The sequence below is a fragment of the Apaloderma vittatum genome, unplaced genomic scaffold, assembly GCF_000703405.1.
Source record: "Apaloderma vittatum isolate BGI_N311 unplaced genomic scaffold, ASM70340v1 scaffold20303, whole genome shotgun sequence".
Lineage (NCBI taxonomy): Eukaryota > Metazoa > Chordata > Aves > Trogoniformes > Trogonidae > Apaloderma > Apaloderma vittatum.
This window is the reverse complement of record NW_009706825.1, coordinates 63,612-86,088: the sequence shown is the minus strand read 5'-3', so window position 1 is coordinate 86,088 and position 22,477 is coordinate 63,612. Positions and strand designations below refer to the sequence as shown.

The 22,477-nt window shown below is 38.9% G+C and overlaps 1 protein-coding gene across 1 annotated transcript in view; it reads right to left on the bottom strand.

The window, feature by feature from the left end:
• The window catches only part of SPIDR (scaffolding protein involved in DNA repair), a gene marked incomplete at its 3' end in the record, with an annotated part of 66,052 nt that overhangs the window by 5,049 nt on the left and 38,526 nt on the right, over positions 1 to 22,477 (bottom strand). The window contains exons 4-6 of the mRNA XM_009865939.1: positions 12,673 to 12,831; positions 2,716 to 2,803; positions 240 to 383 (exon numbers count right to left, since the gene is read on the bottom strand). Of these exons, the coding sequence (XP_009864241.1) occupies positions 240 to 383; positions 2,716 to 2,803; positions 12,673 to 12,831 (391 nt within the window). The remainder of the gene's footprint in view (positions 1 to 239; positions 384 to 2,715; positions 2,804 to 12,672; positions 12,832 to 22,477) is intronic.

The following is a 22,477-nucleotide window of genomic DNA, read 5'->3' as shown; positions in this document are numbered from 1 at the left end:
TTCCCCTAAACAAGATAAATGCTGTCTTCTTCACATAAACATTATGCTGATTTTACGTTGAATTCATTTCTAAGTGAAAAGATTACCTGCAACCTTAGATACAGCACTTGTGCCCAAAAGCTGCAACGTTCATTACAAGCACCCATCTGAAAACAGTACAAAACAGGGGATGAGACAAACATGACACCAGAAATCCAGTGGTACAAAGTACTTGTTATCCGATCTATACAGCAGATTACCTGAAGGATTTCCTTTAGACCATGAACAGCTGGGGGCTGGTACAAATCAGAAATCTGTTCTTCCTCATCCACTTCCACATGTATTTCACCAGACTGAACAGTAAGAATATAGCAGAAGCTAGGAGGAGGAAGATTAGTTGTCATCTATTAAAAAGAAAGGAAAAGAAATGTGACCTTAACAAGGGCACTTTAATTTGGCCAGTTGGGTTTTGTAATAATAGCCAAAACGAACCACACAATTTACATTTTAAGAGGATGGAGAAACAAAATTATATGGTTAATAACAATGACTCTCTGAAGTAGAAGTTAACAAACTTACACTCACAAGCTGTAAGTGAAATCAGCTTGTGCCCATCATTCTTTCCATAATCTCACATTGATCCTAATCACAAAACCAGCGCATGATTTGGCACACTTGGCAAACTTTGAGACTGTTTCAAGGTGCTTATTGTTGGGTTTGTATTTTTCTATTGCATGGTAGGAGAGTCCTAATTATTGTTTTCTGGGGTTTTGTTTGTTTGTTTGTTCAGTTGGTTTTTTTTAACATCCATAACTTTTCTGAGATTTGGGGACTTTAGAATGTGGGTGGGTTTTTGTGATAGTAAACAGCTGCCGAACTTTTAAAGCTGCCAAATTAAATCCAGGACAGCACTAGGAGATAATGAAGAACAGGAATGCAACAAATGCAAGAACTGCTCTCTTTGTGTTATGCCAGAATTTTTTCCCTCTTAAAATGGACCATGACGTAACAACTTTATCAATCACCACGTAAAGAGGTCTCAAGCTAGAAAGGCTTCCCAGGAAAAAAAAGGCAGTGCTAGAAAATATTTTTTATTGTGTATGTGGTAAAATATTCTTCTGTCAATGCTTGCTGTTAATAAGGCATTTCATTTAACAAAAGAAATACGAATTTATTAAAGACAGTTGCCCATCTATCAAAAAAAATCTGCATAAGGAAAAAAAAAACCAAAATAAATCAACATCCGAATTCTGTTTGCCTCTGACAACACTAAAGAAGGTATCTGAATGTATATAAGGTTCAAACAAAACCAGTTCCTCAGATCCCTTCTCAACAACGATGTTATTTATGTACCTATGCATAAAAGTGCTTCCATAAAACTGTGTAGAAAACGACACCGTTTATATCAAGAAAAAGGTATCTCAACCAATAATAGTCCACTCAGCCAAAAACCTGCAGCAGTAGAATGCAAGCTGTGATCCTCCATGGAATGAATTAGTATTTCAAACCCATGACAGAAGTGTAAATTGCATGATTATGGGAAGTTTCCTCCATTTTTAGGTTGCTAATAAAATAGAGAAAATGAAGAACAAATGAGAGTCATAACAATGCCGAACAACATTTAAGAGCTTTGCTCCATCCGTGAATATTCCCATTCTGTTGTCCACGGTATTTTAATCCACAAAACAATCCATTCCTCTGAGACTTTCAAAATGTCTAGACGAAAGGAAGAGTCAAGGAGAAAACAGCCCTTTCACTCAGTCTTTTATATACAACCAAAGTCTGAACTTTTTATTCTTCAGTATAAAACCCTGCACAATGCAAAGAACATCCTGCATTGCAGAGAAAAGATTCTCAGACTGTAGAAATAAAGAGTAATATCCATTCACCTTTAATGTTGCCTGGTTTTGAAACTTGTTTATTTCCAGCTTTTTACTCTTTTCTAGAACTTGCATCCTGACTGACTCCCCTAGGCTCTAACACAAATTTTTAATACAATAAACGTCTTCCCCAAAGAAACAGCCTATAGAACAACAGTAGGACAGTACAAGCACTTCGTTACCCAGAAGCTTCTCAAATGATCTTGTGTTACCCAAGATGACACTTGGTATGATAGAACTCCTTTTCAAATACAAAAGCTAATTAAAGGAAAATTAAAGATGCAATTTTAGATTTGCAATACATAATAACATACTTTAAATCCATTTTAAGACTTCCCCACCCCCTAAAATCTCAGGAACATTATTTTTATTATATTATTTTTGTGTTCACCCTTTGACTGTCTGCATATAAGAGAAGAATCAGTCAAAGTCATCCTAACAAGCAAGAGACCTGATTCCAGAAGTCGGTCTGTCTTCACACAAGTTAATCTTCAGAAAAGTAGTTTGTATCTAAGACTGAAAAGTGCTTCAAAAGAATGAGTTAATATCCTTGTATATAGATTTCTCAGCTGGCTCCATGCTGTCTAATATCTCTTCTGCAGGAAGAGAAGAGGAATAATTCATCTGGACATCTTACCATTCTAGCTCTAAAGGATTACTAAGGGGCTAATTGCATGATTTTGCTGCTGATCGAGAGGGTTTCAGGTTAGCCCAGGAGGTTACCAGAACCGATAAAACAAAACTCAGTAGCTAAAGAGAGGGAGAGAAACTGATTCTTGAAGTAAACACGATTATGCTACCAACAAAAATAGTAGCTGTGAGTGAAAAAAATCATTTACACAATAACAAGACTTACCGTTTCAGAGTCTTGACTTTGTCCAGGAACTTTTACAGGCACTACTGGAGGCCACAGACTGTCTATTAGACTAAAAAGTCCTAAAGTCCTTCAAAAAGACCAATAAAATCAGGTTTAAAATGTTTGCCAGTGTTATACATTATATTAAAAAGATCCATTAAGAAATATAATTTAAACCATTGCATGATTATGAAAACAATTTTAAATCATATTTGTTTTCTGGTAGCTGGTTTTTATTTGTTCTAATTAAATCTCCATCATTGCTGCTGCAGAGTGGAGAGAGAGAGGGGATGCATCCCATTCAGTGACAAGCAAGTTGTATTTAATCCTTCGCTGTGAATAGACAGCTACAGGGGAACTGGGGTAAACGCTGGCGTGGGAAAGACACAGATACCAGTACAACTTCTCATGAAAAATAGTTTTTAACTACTTTAACTGATAAGATTTAAAAAAAAAAAAATTTTGCTTCTAACACTTTCATTTCTTGCTTGTCTCTAACAGCTGACTGTAATGGCTTTCAGGAAAGTCAGCAATAGTCAGATATAGAGAAATGGGCAAAATTTTGCTTTCCTCAGTACATGTGCAACAGAGGGTCTCCTTCCTACACAGTTGCTCATTTAGTTATGATTTGCATTTATTTTGCAAGTTTCCCACTTTTAGGTCAGCAACAAACACAAAGTAACAGCCCAGCACACTGAGGCAAAAAGCTGCAGACTCTTTAGCTTCAGCAAGCAAAGCTGTGACTTGCAGCAGTCCAGCGGCTGCCTTGTCGGTCGATAACAGCATCCCGGCTGGTCAGGCAGGGACTTCTGAGGGAGAGGCCACGAAAAGAGCTGAAGGAGGAGAAACAGGTACAGATAACGGACTTGAAGAGGCATGCATTTTGGGGTTAAAGCTCCCAGTTATCTTGTCTGAGTTCTCTGTTCCTCGTAGTCAAAGCACAGAGATCCGGATTTTAACCCCATGTTGCCTACAAGAACAAGTTGTCTGTTCCTCTGATCAGGAAAGCCACTATTTCTAAAACCACTCCAAAAAATGAAGTCCAAAACTTGCTAAAAGTAATATTAGCTTCTGAACTCAGTCGTTTAGAAGGCAACAGCACACGCCGTTAAAGGGCTGACGCACATCGCAATATGCTGCTTCTCTTCAAGGGGTCACGGAAACTTTTCTTTTGAAGTTCTGCTTTTAGCTCACTTCTGCTTAAGCTTATTTATTTCTGTACTTCCCTAGTCCTTCTCCAAATCCTTAAGCAGTTAGATTTTGGATGTCTATAGGCAGTGAACTTCTTCCTATGTTTTTTCATACAGTGCCAGGTATCATCTATGATTCAGTGTCAACAGTGACACCTTTGGACCAGCACTGTAGGAAATTTTATGAATATAAATTTCAGTGTGAATCTTCTGGAATTAAGCTTCTGGTTCTTGATTCAGGTAACAAACTGGCAGATTATAAAGATGCTGTTGCAACCTGTAGTCATGTTCTCCACACTAAAGAACAGACCAGAAATACCAATATGCTGTTCTTTCACAGAAATTAACTTCCTGACCTATATGGCATCAGCACAGAGTCTGTAGAAGGGGAAGGCTGAGCTCAGAGGCTGGGGTTTTTTTTTCTTTGGTTTTGTGTTTTAACAGTGAGAACATTACAATATACAAAGCCACACTTCCTAGGTATTAAAGAGATTTTACAACAAAGTAAATTCTTGACTGGGGCAAGATTTTCTGTCTTGTGTTGTACAGAACGATATCCTCTCTACAGTCACAGGAGGGCCAATGCCCAGAGGAACAAACCGGTGTTGTTAACCGGGGCGTGAAAGAGGAGAGTTACACCTCAGGCAGTCACACAAGTGGCCTTTCTGACAGGACACACAGCACGAGGGCAAGGGCAAAGCATGAATATGAACGTACCGCAAATTCTGTGTGTGTGTGTGTGTGTGTGTACAGCCATCACATATTTATTGACTTAGAACAACTAAGCTATGTTGTTGCAGTGCAGATATAACCACATCTCCACGCAGACCTTCCACTGATCCCTTATCTGTCTTTATAAATTTGCATAAGGGACACGAAGTTGTCCCTTTGTCTTTAGCTCTCTTCCAGCTTGCTTAGATACCAGAAAATCCAAGACATACAGTGCATTTTCTTCCATTACTTGTGTCATTTTGGAGAAGGTAATCTACTTCTTGAAGCAGGAGCACTTAATTATTAGTAAATGACAGTATTTGTTTACAGCCAGGCAGAGGAGCAGTGCTGTGCAGAGCATGTCTCCTGAACATCTTGGCCCCATCCTTTTCTTTGAAATCTGTCAGGCAAGGGGCAAGGACATTTGCCACCTGAAGGATTCACAAGCTCCAAATCATTTCCTCATGGGATCCTTGCCTACCAAAGGGGATGTTCTCTCCTGGAGCTGTCACTGCATCAGTCAGTGTCCCTGGTGAGGAGTTCATGTGTTGCTCCACTCATTTATTTGCCTCCAGGCAAGTTAACTCTCTCTTCACACTTAGAGACTTCCATGTAGCAGCAGCAGGAGGAATGAGGTGGGGACAATGACAGTGGAGAAATGGCAAGACATTGTGTCCTCCTCTGCAGAAAATCACTATTCTCACAGAAAGAATAAAATTCATACTCTTTCTTGGCCAAACAACACTCAAATCCCACTTCAATCTGACTCGAACAATGGGTGTATTTTATCCAATGTGTGTATCCTTCTTCAGCTATAGAGTCAGGACAAGAGATGAACAGCTGGCTCTGTGCTACAGTGAAGGGACATGGTTAGCTTCTGTGTGCACAAAGAGCCTCTTTGGCTACAGAAGATAAAATAAAAACTTGAAAATTTTGCTCTGTGAGTACAACCACTAGTCACTTTTTTTAAAAAAAATAAATAATTTTGCTGACAAAAGGACAGACTTGTAAAAAAGCATAAGTAGAGTAGGAAATGAGAAGAAATGAGAAGAAACAGGCACAAGGATGAAAAAAACCATGTAAAGCATTTTGAATAACTTTTTTTTTTACTTCAGAGACAAGGACTCTATTGTAATATTCTATAATTTTTCTTTCAAAACAGAAAAAAAAGACTGAATGCATAACAGGAAAAGGACAGAAATCATCTATCATATTCTAAATGACAGACTCAACACCACACGTTCTGTGCCAGGCTGAAATCTGTGTGGTAAAAATCTTTTTGTTCTATATACTGGTCACAGTAAGACCACCAGTAACTCCAATGGAGTGTTACAGTACAGACTTCCATAGAAGCATGCACTTAAGACAGGCAGTCCTCTACATAGAGGTATTCTCTTCTGTAAACCCACATCCTCAAGCTTCACTTATATATAATGTATTCAAGGCCAGGCTGGATGGAGCTTTGAGCAACCTGGTCTGGTGGCAGGTGCCCCTGCCCATGGCAGGGGGGTTGGAACTAGATAATCTTTAAGGCCCCTTCCAACTCAAACCATTCTACAATTCTGTGACAATGACACTTTTACATATGTGTGTTTGCATGTATATACATATAATATGCAGAATAATTCTTTTGGTGTCCTTATTTATCTTTATTATCCAAGGTGCTCAAAAGGTACCCCTCTCAGCTTAAACTTCCCATGGTACATTTTTTCCCCATATCCATAAAGGCAAAGTTCTTGCTATGAACTCAGATAACAGTCAGATAATTTATACGATTTAATACTATTAAGCAGGCTAAATATATGGCTGAGAAAATGCAAAATGTATATCCAATGCATGTGATAAATTAATCTGGACCTATTTAAGAAATTGTCTTAAACTGCTCCATAGAAAAAGTTCTGGAAGATAGTGAGTGATACTAATAAAATAGCAGTTACTTTTCCCTCCCCACAATTCTTTCCTTATGGGACTTTGCTGTCCTGTACAGAAGAAGCTGCTTTCATTTGCTCACTCAATCACCTTCCCCCTCAGTTTCAAAGCTCAGACAGAAATTACCTTCTGCTTCTAACCTTCCTGGCCTATTTCACCCTTCACTGCAAAGTCAAATGGCATATATTCATATGTGCACACAGGCATATATGTTTGCACTGTGATTTTTGATAAAAATATACAAATAAAGAGAAAAGCTGTTGTAATTACATTTAGACATCCAGTGAAGTGCTAAGTCATTATCTACAGTATCAGCACATCTATTCTGATCCTGTGGAAATTTCATTCACTTTGCTATACTACTATTCACAAGCTATACTACAAAAAATAGAACTACTTCAAGTTTTGTTTTTTTCAAAACTGTGTTTCACTGACTCTGAGCTGACAATTTAATTCATAACTGAACAAGAACTTTTTGTTCATTTTTCTCACAAGCATTAAGTTTCATCGACATTTCTGGTCCAAGAACTTAATGTGTGACATGCCTGATTCAACTTTTAAAATTACAGCTTACAGTTTGGGGGATTTTTCAATTTTAATAATCATTCCCCAGGTTTGGGTAAAAGTTATTACAGGGTGAAAATATCAGCAATATGCAAGAAAGTAGAAGGCAAACAATGCCCATAGCTAGGAAAACAAGAAAGACTACTTAAGGTTTACAGTAAGGGACAGGAAGAAAGATGTTAGCATTCTCCATTCTCTTCCATAGCTTTGCTCTCAAAACTTGGCACTTCTCTGGTTCCTCCTCTCCTATTTTGCCAATTTTAGTTTAAAATGAAACAGTCTTCTTTTGGCAGTATCAGTCTCAATTACTAAGAACTCAAAATTAAAGCAATTCCTAGCCCTTCGTGAAACATCTCCTTGCTCAAAACTAAAAAGATATTAAGTAATTATCACCTGGACTGCATAAGCTTCAACTATCAAAAGACAAGCAATCCACATACAAAGCTAATACTGCAGGCTACCTGTCCCTTTAACTGACCTATTAAAATCTTGCAGTGCATAAGCCCTGCAACACTGTATTTTCTCAGACATAAGTAATAAAAGCAACAAAATCATGAAGTAAAAATCTAAGCCTACTAAACCAGTATCTCAGTCAAAATACAAACAGGGAGGAAGGGTTGTGGGCTTTTTTCCCCTAAGTTTTGTTTAGATATGCAAAATTATTTTGTTGAATAATTTATTTACACACTTTAGTAACAAAATTTTCTATAGTATAAATTAGTAGAAATAGAAATTACACATACTACATTAAAACACTGAAACTATAACATAAAAGTACTTTTGGTTCAATATGGATATGTCTATGTCGTTCTCCAATGGTGGTTACTAAACAGATTCATGAAGGAAGCGCTGAAGATAAAAGCAGCAGTCCATGTTTTTTAAAGAAAACTCAGGAAAAAAATAATTTCTGATACATAAGTAGTCACCAAAAAGAATTAAAAAATGCAAATATTCAAAACTTCAATGTGATTACTGAAATTATGCTTTAAATGGAACTCAACTTTTAACCACAGCAATTCCCAAAGTGTTTCAGGACCTCAAAACCTCAGACACATGGGTGGCTTTTTCAGACGTCACTCTTTTTGGAGGAGGGAAAACAAAAGGAAGGAAGTTACGCCTTCCTTGCTCTTTGGAGAGTTCTTACTATTACATTTCTTGTCAACATCTAGCAGTTGAAACACTTGTATGGCAGTTAGTGGTGGTCCTCTCTTCTGAGTATAAAGCAAAAAGAAGAGAAAGTATATGGTGAGAGTAGAAGAAAAATAAGAGAGAGGCCAGAGAAGTATGGGACTTAAATAAACAGAAAAAAAAGAAAAAAATAGAAGAAAGAAAATAGGCTCAGTAGTGACTAACACTACAGCAAACATAGGCAAATTTCATATTTCAGTGCCTAAAATTCGAAAGTCTAAAATGCCAGAAGTTAACTTTTCAAATAAATTTTTACAATTTCTCACAGAAACATAACACTGCTTGGTAAACTTGGTATCCAGCATCTACTTACTACAGAGGAAAATGCAACAGATAATACAACCTGCCACAAATTGAAGGCTGGGTCAAGTGCCAAAGCTTACCAGTTGACGTATCCTCCAAAGTGTTTTACCCTGTCCAACACAAGTGTAGATTTTAGCACTATCCATGCAATAGTTGCAACTTCTTTTGAAACTTGTTAAGAATCTTTTTCAATTTAGGGACAAAATTCGCGCTGGCACCCTGTGTTAACTACGTATTATGCTAAAGCACTTTTTCTTCCCCCCTCCATTTACGAATTGGTGTAATCTTTCTGTTCTGCTGAAGAAGAACTGTTCATATTTCTACCTTGTAAGAAAACATAAAGAGAAGATGCAGGTCTGCTGTACTCATCAGTAAAACAACTCAGTGCTTGGCAAACCAGGTGAAAAGACACTAATTGTCAAAATCCAAATAATTATTCCCTGTGGAACTCCAGTCAGGGCTAAAAACATAATCTTTTTGTTGACAAAGACAGATGTCTAACTACAAAGTTTACCAACTCATTGACATTAATCTCTAGTAGGAAGCAGCAGACTATGACAATTTATAGGTTATTTATTCCTGAGGCATTTTAGCGAGTTCTCAGTCCCTGAACCTAATTGCAGTTATTTAGCTTCTGGTTATACTGGACATACCTAAAACATGCCTGGGATCTATTAAAACAGGCGGGGGTTACATGTACTGCATACAGGTTCTTAACCAAAATTCCTGCCTCTAGCAGTACACTGTCAAAATCTCACTTCCTCTTTCTCAAGGGGCTGAATTTTTAAGACTCACATAGGAGGTAGTGGGAGGACAAGAGAGAGAACATAGACATCTAAGGAGCCAACACCACCAGTGGCAGATCAATGAACATTTTCAGTCTTCTCTCTTTAAACCATCTCATCTTTCTTTTTTGCTGATACTAAGCAGGCAGTTCAGGGAACAGTCATAGGAAAGGCTAGGAGACAAGTATGAATGACAGAGTGAAGAGAAAAGGTGTCAAGAAACAGACGCTGAAGCACGTGTGTGCTGTTAACTCAGCTGCTACAATGCTGGTTCCCACCTTATTCAATAGCCTCAAGAACAGACTAGAAGAACTGCTGCAACAGAGACACTGAACAAGCCATGGCAACTTTGCCGTGACTCAGCCATGCCCATCTGTCTTACAGGATTGCCATAAACTGGACTGCAAAGCGAGACACCTCTTCCTCTACTGAACTACAAAGGGAAGGAATCCCTGCAGGGATAGTTTTGTGGAGTATGCTTTACATGAGGTACGGGACTTTTTCTGAAAACCCCCTAAATCAATGACTTTCAAAGGACCTAGGATGAGACCCCAGTACTTGTTCAAGCATATGGGTATTTAAAAACAGTATCTGACATTAATAGTGCTTCTCTCAATGTAATATTACTCCAATTCTAATTTTTCACAGGGCTGATCTTGGTCAAGACAGGCTATGGCTGTGTAAGTTCTTATTCCACTTTTCTTTTGGAACACAAGTGTTCTCTCATGGGGAGAAGAAATGGGGTTTGTTTCTTTAGCATCTGTTACAGTGCAGGTCCATTTGAAAGATGAAGTCAGGTTTACAGCCACGTTTTTGCTTGGATGTAAAATACCCTTTATTATAGGTTTTTAGTTCTTGAAATGCACTTCCAGCTTCCAAAAGTGATTTAAAAATTGCATTTAGTAAAATGGTGCTAAATAGTACTTTAAATTAAATGCTTGATGATGAGGATGGATGATGGCCTGGAAATTTTTTTGAACAATAACAGTGGTCCATTGATGCAAAAAGCTTGAGAACTTCTTCTATCTGTTAAATGAAAATCTCCTCTGTCTCATGGAGGGACTGAGGAAGCACTCTGTCTCTATAAGAGAGATTACAATCCATGTGACTGTGGGACAACATGCACATACGGGACCTTATTAGCCATTCCTGGCTTTCTCCAGATCATGTGCTTCAAAGGCACAAAAAAAAAAAAAAAGTCATGACTTTTCCCTTGTATTTCCTACATTTTATTCCCTTTTATCCATTTCAAAAGCCACTGTCAGACTCCAGGAAGCAAACAGTTTAAAAGTCATCTCCTTCCAAAAAGTAATTGGTGTTCTCAAAATAATAAAAAAAAAAAGGCAGCAATCTTTCTTGCAGAGCAGACCACATAGTTCTTATTCACTCATGTGCTGCAAGCCAAGGTTAGGCACTCACAGACATATCCCATCATGTGCTCGGATATACCACTGACTCTGGAAACCCATTTATCCAGTGGCAATGAGTTCTACAGCCTAATTATGCTCTGTGTGAATAAGTACTCTCTCATATTAATTTCAGCTATGGCTTTACTGTGGTTTCCATCACACCTAGAATGACACAAAACGTGTCCCGACACTTAAAAGTAATAACAAGTTATAAAGCAGAACTTAGGCGAAAACAATTATGAAAAAAATAAATCCCTGAACAATTTCCCCACCCACCCATCTTGTACAATGAAATCACGTTTTAACCACCGCACTGTCCCCGAAGCTACACTAGTCTTTTTCTTTTAATGTTTCCTAGCAGGGTTACCACCAGCACAGCTCCAGCTGAGCCACCAGCATTTTCAGCAGTGTGTCTTCTAATCGTCCTCTGAATAGCCAGAAGTAAGTTACTGCTGCTTTGAAACAGAATTTACATTAAAAAAATGTCTGTCTCTTATTAGCTAGGCAGAGTACTGGAAACACCAGCAGCCAGTTGTAAAACTTCATTTGTATCCAGAATTCCAAAGCCATTATTTAATTTGTTTGGAAAAAATGTAACTTGAAAAAAAAGCCAACAAAATAATTAAATAAGAAGACGTGTTTGTTATTAAAGATTCATAAAAATGCAAGCAGGATTGAAATCCAAAGGATCTGAAAATTAACACTGCAAGTACATAAAAAGAAAAGCATACTGAAAAGGGCTGGCTGGAAAACAACAATTCCATTTTGCTAAACATTTCAAGGCTTTGAAATTTGTTTTTGTTCCAATATGAAACAAAAATGAGACTTTCTGAAAGTTTTCATGAAATGAGAATGAGAGAGAGAATATTCATTCCCTCTGGACCTGAAAAGATCTTCCCAACAAAATTGTCTCCAAAATAGATAATGTTTCCATGAAATATTCTAGTTTTGATGAAACAGCATTCTTCAACAGGAAAAAAAGTGTCAGCAGAAATATCGTAGCCATTCTAATAGCAAAGGCTTATCTAGATCGGATGCTTGTAAGAATAAATTATGTTGAGAATTGAACCAATTTAATTATATTTATATAGGTCCCCATGTGAATACTGTATCACTTCCCTCAGAAAGATACTCCAAAAGACACTTGATCTGTTCAATTCCTGATTAAAGATATCTTATTTTAGTCAAAGAATGTAAAAGAATCACAGAATGTAAAAGAATCACTTTTACATTCCCCAAAGAATGAAAAAGGAATCACAGAATAAGCAAAAACTGAGAGGTACCGTAAGTCAATTTGTTACTTATCTGGGGGGGATTTTATATAAACCTGTGGACATTTTTATGCCAAAATAAGAATGGCTTTACATTTGTAAGTTGTTTTTTGTTTGTTGGCTTTGGTGGGCGTTTTTTTGGAAAGAAACGTGAACTGTGCTTCCAAACCATATAGACTTGACTGAATTAAGTTCTCATAAACTAAGGGAAAATCTGTGCTTGCAACTTCAACCCATATTGGGCAGCACTGTAGAAAAACATACTGTAGTGAACAGTTCTGCAATGAAAGGGAGATAAAAACGTTTTTAAATCTTTCAAACTACTGAAGAGGAAGAAATCCACGTTTTACAAAATATTGCATATGGTAATCCTCCTCTATTCTTTTCTCTGCTAAGCGTGTATTTGTGTGTTAGCTTATTTATGCTCATTTTTGAGTACGGTTGACTCAAGTACTACTGGATGCCTCAAAAATGGCAATGAGAACATTGAATTGAACAAAGCCAGGTTCAGTCGCTTTGAAGAATATTGACCACAGAAATAAATAAAAAGGTGGATCACCTCTGCCTGCCACAGTACGCAACACATTCTCCCGTGAACTGTTCTCACCTTCCTCTTGTAGTTCTTTGCAAAATTTTCATTCCAGCTAGGCAGCAGAATTTTCCTTCCCATCTCCTGCAATACTGCTGGATGTCAGCTGCAGAACTCAGCGACTGCAGCTGCACTTCACTGAACATACCGTAGGCGTCCTGGACAAGGAGGCATAACCTGCAAAACATTCCTCTGTTACTCAGAGGCTTCTATTCATCACAAACTAGTTAGCACATTTCTGCAAATTGTACTACAAGCTTCACGAGAGGGCTTATCCTCTACAACACCTGGAGAACTCCTACCAAGTAATGTATCTAATAACAAAACCAACATCATTACAGGTTTTCTCATGTATATTTTCAGGAGGTAAGAGTGCCATGAAATATAGAGAAGCATGACGGAAAAAAAAGCATAAAGGCCTTGCATTTTAAAATAAATTAGGTAAATTAACTGCTATGCGCTTTGTGGTTTGTATACTTATAAAGAAAGAAGCTTGAGGTTTTGCCTTTCTTCAGGTGAATTCTGCAATGTAGACAGAGCAATGATGCAAACATATATATGTGTGTGTATAAATATAAAAATCCTGCTTAGAAGTAAATAAAGCAACATATTTCATAAGTAGCAATTACTAACACTGAAACTGGCAAAGCAAGCATTACATTTTCTGTAACGTCTTTTAATTAGTTATGAGGATGCAAAAAGGAGTGAAATGTCAATTCATCTTTTAAAAAAACAAAAACCAGCATAAAGCTGCAGATTACGGTATTTTTTAATATTTGTTATGAAGAAGCCCAGAGGAACTATTTTAAGGAGGTAAGTAAAGAACCTGCTAAACACACCATTTGATTGGAGTCATGTATGGAAGTAGGGGCTGTAGGGCTGGGAATTATTGCTTAATCAACTTTTTTGGCATTTCGAGAAGATATTACTGTCGTAGCAGATAAGGCAAAATCAGTCGATGTCATACATTTAGATAGTAAAAAATGCATTTCACAAGATTCTGCACCTGAGATGAGCTGCCATGATAGCATGAGTCATGCAGTGCTGGAAGAAGGAGGCTGCTGTCTACAAGACGAGACAGTTAAGCATGGAAACATTTCAAAGGGAGACAAAAATTACCTTTGAGGGTAGCACATGCATCTTTATTTCTGAATAAAACTCAGGGGTGCGCTAGGCAGCAGAATTCAGCTCATTTCAAAGGCAAATGCCAAAACTACCTTGTCCAGAGCAGCAACATTGTTCACAGCAAGCCAGCTCCAACTGTTTTTGGAGCATACATGCACCCTGAAAGCATTCAACAGTAGTCATTATATCTTTATAAAACACATTTTCAATTAAATGGACTCCTACATTTCTCTGGAAGAAATCCATGTATTTTCTTTGCAGGGAAGCTTAGGCACATGGAATACCATTAATCACAGTTTCCTTATTCATTATGAACTGTCTAACTTTGGCTTACACCCTTACGAGGGCTGCATTCAACACAGGATACAACCCCAAAGCCTTTCAGGCATCGGCAGCTGTGCAAGCACCAGCTGAGAGTCCTCATTTTTCAGATTCTGGTGCTGATTTTGAGGAGCAGGGAGCGGTAGGACTGAACACAAACGAAGGCTCCCGTATTTTCCCTGAATCTCTAGCTACAAGCATAGGCAAAGAAGGCTTAGATACAATTCCTCCATAGCCTGCAAAGGTTAAGAAGTCCTTCAGAGCTGGGAAACATGGCTTCTACCCTGAGCAATGACAAACAGGGGGAAATCAAATGCTGTTGTGATGAGTAGACGGGATGGACAGATACCCTCATTGCTGGGATGAGGGGTGTCCTCAGCCTAGAAAGTGGGTGACTGCCCTAACAATACAAACCTGTATCTTTAACAGCTCTGTCACGCTTAAACCTTCTGCATAAGGCAATTGCGAGATGCCTTCTAGACTCATACCACAAGATCATCTCCAACTCAACAGAACAAAGACTGATGTGCTACAAACATGACATCCCAGAAGAAGAAAAACTACGATCGCCTGCCACTTTCCATGTTAGGACCTTGCAATTGGTTAAAAACTCTCCCCAAGTTTTAACTGATATGACTGAAACTCCTCATGCTATTGTTTTGTTTGGAAAAAAAAAGAGGTAATATGCTCCGGATGTTTCTGAAAATCAGATTGAGGGGAACAGGAAAAACAAAGCAAACAGTTTTGCCTATGTTAACAAAACAGTGGCAGTTAATTGTGAAAAATTAGGCCTCTGTATCTTGGAGCAAGCAAGGGCCAACTGAGTTAGTGTCTAAGATCTGATCAGTTCAGCAGTCTCTTAACTGATCACTGGAGTTTCTCATATCTTTAGTGAGACATAACTGAATGCAAGTAAGTCTCAGACTAGCTGGCACCAGGCTCATATTAAGTCCTTTGGGACATGTTAATTGCCCAAATAAAATTAGTGTAGTTGGTGCTGAAGACATCAGTCACTAAAAGTGCATTTTCCCAGTCCTTTTAAGCTAAGCAAAGAGATGGCTGCTGGCAGACACAGGAGTCTCAGCTCCCGGCATCCCTGGCCACATATTTCCGTCCCTTTGTGGCATAAATGGCTAGGACAGGAAACCGATCTGACCAAAAAATACTGTAGCCAATTAATCATCATCATCATTATCATCATCAGATCATCTCTTTGAAAATTAACTCTGTAGAAGTAAACTCCTATTTGCATGGAGTACTATTTCTAGACAAGGATGTATTTTACCAGGCAGGATTGGGAGGCTGAAGCTCCCACTTGAACTGTGCAGTGTATGCAGCACAACATCCCAGGTCATATGATCAGAGAATGGTCATCTTATGACCAAGCTCAATATACACAAGTAAAGGAAGAACTGTGTAACTTCAGGCTTCTATCACTAATGTTCCCATTCACACTAGTAATAAGTTCATGATTATTGGCATTATGAAGAAACACAGAGCAGCAGAACCCATTCCATCAGACTCCAAGAACTTGCTCTGTTAGGACCATACACATGAGCAGATATCCACCACCCCACACTTGTTTTAACAGTATCCAAAAGGCAGTCATGGTTTCTCTGCAACATGCATTTAAAATGAAATGCACATATTCACTCACTTGGAAGACAGAATCTCACAAATAGCCTTCAGATGCCCAACTTCAGGCTCAAAGATGAGGAACATCCTAAACTAATGCTATGAAGAGAATGTCACAAACACATGTTCCCGGCTTCAGTACACTTCTAAAGCAGTACGGCCAAATGATGACAAAACCTTGAAATATCCTCAACGTCTTTTCATCTGTCTGACACTAATCTAGAAGGAAATCCTACAGGCATTTAACGATGAGTGACAACCGACTTTCCTACCTAATGACTATTGTGAAATCAGCTGAATCCCACAACAGACCCAGCAATGCATCTGGAGACCTATTCTCATCCCTGAAAGTGGTTGTCTTCTTATGGATTTTGCACACGCTGTTAGCATCACTAACAGCAGTTGATTCACAGCCTTAACTTCCTCACCAGCATGTTTTTATTCCTTGATTTCACTTTATTCACAGAAAAGTGATTTTGTGTTATTTTCCCGTTTTACGGTGTTGCTGTCATATTGCACCAGACATTCTTGCAAATTAAGTTTTAGCAACAGTGATCAAAGCAACAGTTTGTCCCATGACTTTTTCCTCCTTTGAAACTCACTATCAGGACTAAAACCCGAATCTAAATTACGAGACAAGCTGGAAATGCAAAATGAGTATATGCCCCCAGGAATACAGCCTTTATGTTTTGAGCATATCCATCACAAGTACTTTTTTTTCTCCATAAGATCTAGTGTTTGTATTGAATCAGTTAAACATACCTTTACCAATGCCTTGTCAGTATGCATAATGATGTTTAAATAAAGAAGAGCAACATGTCCATTTCTATCAGCAGTGCTCATGCAGGGATGAAATAAGGGCCATCTTTATTTTCAGGACAACAGGATGCAACCCTGCGTAAGACCTGAATTTAAAATACGGTTTTGGAAACTTAAATTTCTCACACAAAGGAGCAGAGAATTCATTCCAAGAGCAAGAGGTGGTAGGAAACCCAGTAGGGGAGTGAATGTGGGAGATGCAGACTAAGGAAAAGGTGAAGTATGACTCATTGGTAATAATGAAGGGGGGGGAAGATAGGGAATGATAAGAAGTGAGGCAGAGATTAGCCTTTTTTTTATTATTATTATTATTATTAAGTAATGACACAGTAAGTCTCATGCAAAAGCTTGGGAAGATTTTGTTAATTTGCTTATAGCCAAGAGCAAGAATGGGGGTTGGGGGAAGATGAGACTGATTACTCTGCATTATTTCTATGACTGTGCTGATCTTTAAGACAGAATGTCTCCCAATAGAAATCTGGAGAGGATTACAGGATTACTGTGCCATGCCCTTCTTCTAGTTAGTCACTCCTCATGGGTAAAGGGTAAAGCCTTCTTTTAACTATTATTTTTTTATGCATGAAAAATATTTCTCCATACTGCTGCCTCATATCAGGCAGCTGACTTTCTGGAGAGGCAAGTGCAACAAAAACCTTCTTCAGTTTTAGTCATCTCCAGCCTTATCAGCGGCTAGTGGAAAAGTGTAAGAACGAGAAGAACTGCCCGTGGAGTTGATGTGAGTACATGGAGGCCAGAACTGCCTGATAACAGAGATTGCCTTGTGAAAAGAAGCAGTAGAAATTTGTCATGAACAGATCTCAACGAACAAATAATTGTTTTACCCTTGGGTAGGAGGACAAGCGTGTGGCTCAGAGCAGCTCTTCCCCACGCATGTGCAGTACGGCATGAGAAGCAAGACAGCCAGGTAAATACACCACCTTGGAAGTGCTCAGCCAGGACTCCAAGAGTCACTCTTCCTTTGGAAGGGAGGGAAGGGGGGAGTGGAGAGAGAAATGCCTGAAAACTAATTGTATTGTATGAGCTCTGATATTTGCTCATTTTATCTTAACTACCCAAGAGACAGCTGTTGCTGCTTTGTTTGTCAGAAGAACTTCTTATCTCTTTGAGGCGTGGTCCTAGGAGAGGCATAAAACACACATACATAAACACACATAAACAAAAACCCCCTCTCCCTTAATCACCAGAGGCACAACACTACCTACACAACTCCAATTCTGCAACTTGTCTGGTCAAGTCTCAAGGTGGAGCTGATTACCTCCTGCTAATATGGCTCAGATTCAAATTGTAACCTGCAGGACACCACCCTACTGGGATTTAATTTATCCCTACCTTACGCACTCCTTGCATTCACCATACTCATATTGTCTCTGAAAAATCAAAGCTCAGCGCACAGGTAAAACCATCCATCTCCCCCACCCCGTCCCAACACTAGCAGGATTTTCCTATTAAAAGCATCATATTCACCGAATCACAAACTGCTTCATGTTTCCTTTTGAAAAGTACGTACTCACTGTAGCCTTCTTTGCGGAGACATAAGTTTCAGAGTTTTCTGCATTTTGCTGTCATTAGATAGTGACTGGAGCTCTACAGAGCATAACTATGGATTGGATGACACAAATAGAAGTCAGTGAGGATGATGACTAGCCCCTTCTGTGCATAGGTTGCAGACGTACACAAGTACAGAGGAAAATACAAGCGCTGCTCCTTCCAGTTTATAAGGGGAATTTCAAACTCAAAGCAGAATCCTGGTCATAACTCCCTCCAAAAACAGATGTTTCTAGCACCCCGGCTAGTGCTCTGGTTTGAAACACTGACCAAACCAGCAATAATTTGCTTTAAAAACTGGAGGTTTAAAATTACTGAAGGCAGAGTTTGTGATCATGTATGTTTTTATTTGGTAGTTGTGGAGTGTTGGACGCAGCAGAGTGGGAACAGCGCACACGCTTAACACTAGACACTCCAGTTCCCTCGAGTGAGAGACAGACTCTTGTTCTTGCAGAAGTATTGGTGGAAACTGCACATGTGACAGAAGTATCACCAGGGCAATAAGCAAGTCTTATCTCAGCATCTCAAGTAGAAAATATGTAGCAGAGGCCTCCCTGGTCTCAGGAATGGAATCTTTTCTTTACAGGCACTTTGTAGCATGTGTGCAACAGAATATTTATACAATACACTTCACAAATAACTGACTGCAGTAACTATATCAAGCCCATCTTTTTGGATTTTCCTTGGTTTTCTTTACAAGTTTATGCACGTCAAAAAAAAATGAAAAAAATTAGAGGTTATAAAATAACTGTTGATTATTTTCATTCATTTCCTTGAACAGTCACTTCAGTTCAAATGCAACTTCCACGAGGTCTTTTATGAATCTCTGCTTTCTGATTGCCGTTCCTATTTCCACGAGGTCTTTTATGAATCTCTGCTTTCTGATTGCCTTTTCTATTTCTTCATTCAAGCTAACCCTTCCACCTACTATTTTGTGTCTACGACCTGAAGAAGCAGCGCTTCTACGGGAAACAGCTTTTGTGCATAGGAAGAGACATGTACGAGCCAAACTTGTCAGCAGGGTTACCATTTCAATGCAGAACACGCATGTAGAGAATGGGGCTCCACAGCACTGTAAATGCTCCCACTCAAAATGTGGACCCACCACCTGCCTGGCAGGAACTATGTACATCATCCCAGGAATGTGCGTAGCACAAAAACCAGACAGTTTTTCATACTTGCAATGACAACCATGGCTTTACATGCGACAATTTTTTTCAGCATAAACCATTCCTTCTATGAAGTTCTCATGCAGCACCAAAATAATTTTTTTAACTCCCCATCCGACACTCTCTAAGTGCACTTTCAAATTAAACTCCTGATGTGTGTGTTTTATTTGTATACAGAATTTTACTCCAAAGTAAACAAAACAGTTAAAACCATAAAAAGACATTCCCGACATCCACTCAAATACAACCTGGAGTCTAACCTATAATCTCAAACACAAAAAGAGCTGCATCTGAGAAATATTTTCAGTATCATCTGATAGCTTCACTTACCTCAGATTCTTAAATGAATATTAAAGTTTTTCTGTATTAATAGATCAAATCTAAAAACATTATGCCATGTAAGTAAAAATTTATTGTGATGGTTGGTTTGGATAACACAGTAAGTTAAGAAAAGCTTCCTTAAGTACTGCCTAAAAATTTGTATAAATGTTCAGCCACAACAGACCAGCAAGGCCTTCCTCTTTCCAGATCCCCCCAGCATCTCCATACTAGGCTGCACATAATTTATGGTCCTTCTGCTAAGATGCATTCCATACAGCTTGTTACGTAAATAAAAACAATTTTGGGTGGTAACAAAAAAAGCAAGCACATCAGATCATCCCAACTTGTTTCGGTCTCACTAAGCTGTTAATTGTAGTTGGTAAAAAAAATGATACACACGCTCCTCAGGTTCCTCCATGTAACATTACTTCAGCATGGAATTCCATTACAATCCCTTGGCTATTTCAGTATATAATTTGGAGAAAATATTATTTTCCTGTATGTCAGGATTTATTAATGAAGAGTAAAATTGTACAGTAAGGAAACTTACAGGCTCAGCTGAAAACTGCAAGTCTTTCTTATGGATGATTTCCAGTAGAAAAATCATGTTCCAAATATAACGTGTAATTACTACTCAGCCATTTAAAGTACTTATCTATGAATCTGAGGAGGGGTTCTTTGTTTATTTTTTTAATACTAAAACTTTGTAATTATTGTTTTGGCATCCAAGAATTCTAGCAGCCAACAAGGTGGGCCAAAAGATCTTCTCTTGCAAGGTGCTCAGCACCCTCCTTTCCAAGAAAATCAGCATTCAGTTGCTGGTTCTGGCAACATTTCGTATCATCTCTGCCATGCTATGTTTTCTACGTGCCTCAGTTCCTTATGCATAACAATTAGAATAAAAGCCCTGTCTTCGACTTGTGATCTGAAAGTAACAGCTGGATAACACGGTGGTATCTGGGAGGGCAGGTGCACAAAGCTAGATCCCACCTGAGCTGGGGGAGGAGGCTACGCACATGTGTGTGCGTGTAGAGAGCGAGAGGGCATCCTTACAGCATCAACCCATTTCTTCTACGTTACAGGGTTTAGAGAACTCAACATCACCTGCAAAACCCACGGGGAGGGCTTTACAGAATTACAGCATCTGGTATAAGGGAAGAACACTGTAGCAATGGTACTGGGGTCCTTTATCTTTCAAGACCACATTATTTGTGGATTTACAAGATTTACTTCTGAACCTATAAGATTTTATTTAAAACAAAATAAAAATGGCATTATGAAGTGAGTATTAAAAAAATAATAGCCCATTTCAGAAGGCACAGAACACCCTAAACCACATTCTTGGTAGTACAACACTGCACATGTGCTTCCCCAGTGCATGTGAAAGGTAAATGAAATATAGTAACACTGCGGGATTTCTTACAGAGCTGCGTCTGTATTCAATAACACATTCTGCTGTTTCAATGCCACATTATCCCACTGAACTAGCAGAAAAATATAATATTCATCAAAATAAAGGGCAGAACAAAGAGCAAAGAAGAAAAGCAGAAATGAAATCATGTTGGGGCTCCTTCCCTGGCAGAAAGGCAATTTTCCACTCTTTCTCAGGGCAGGGTCCACTGTTCCTGTTTTTCACTCATGCTGTTTTCCTCTGCTCCGTTTTAGCGGCTGCCTTTCCTAGGTGTGTTTCTAAATGAGGGAGAGGGAGCGTGCTTGTGTGTGCGCGTTGCGTGTTTACAAGCGTTATGGTAGCAGTTCTCAGCAGTCCACCGAGAGTTCTAGGAAACAGCCCCTGTTATTTTATTCTGGGTCAATGTCAGCTCATGTCAGGCAGCAGAGATCACACAGGACAGCTCGCTCCATCTCGGCAGTCCTGGCCGGAGGCCTCAATGGGAGAGCGAGAGGGAGCGAGCTGCGAGTGGGCGGAGAGCCTTCCCAGCACTCTACCAACCACCGCACGAGGAATTATGATAAACACCACTCTGGAAACCAGATACAACAGTACATTGTGTTCTTCTTCGGAAAAACAACCAGACTTCGGCTCACTTAAAGTAAACAGTTAATCCTGTTTATCTTTTTTTTTTTTCTCTTTCTTTCTTGATGAGTTGTTAACAGAACAATCTCTTCTGCAAAGCAAATAAGAGATCTGTCCCTTAAATTCATGCTGATTTTTCTCTTCCTTCAAGGAAAAAAAAATCTATTCAAAATGTAAACTTTCTACTATCAGCAAACAGTGTGGAATAACAATCTTTCTTGGCTTAAACTGACTTAACAAAGCAATGCCAAAACTGAATGAAACCTTTCGCTCACTTACTTTATTTTGGAAAACTGAAGTCCCAAACAGAGCATTCTATTCACCCCTTTTAACTATTCCTTTCCTGACAACAACAGGCAAAACTGGTTAAAACAAACAAACAAAAATATCTGGATGCATGGTGTCCTTGCAGCTGGGGTGCGGTGTGGCCAGGGAGCGCAGATTAGGTGCTGAGCAAGGGGGTGGTTGCTCCCAGGTTCTCTCTGGGAGGTGAAAAGACAGGAGTCTGCAGAAGACTGCAACTGAGGTAACATGCTGATATCCTCCTTCTCAAAATATATGCTTACTGTGCAAATTCATGATGTCCCTGACTTTCGGTATTAAGGGTGATTAAAAAGAAAAGCAGATGGAATTGATTATCTTGTTTTGCTGGAGCCACCACAGTCTACCTATTAACTGCTTCTTACTGGGGACTCCAACCGAGCCCACTGAAAGCTACAAGCTTTTCCAAAGGGAATACTAATTTTTAGCACTCAGGAGTTTAAATAGTTCTGAAAGTCAACAACGAAAGTGTGCTTAACATCCCCAGTCAGTAAAAGTTTGTTGATTTAGC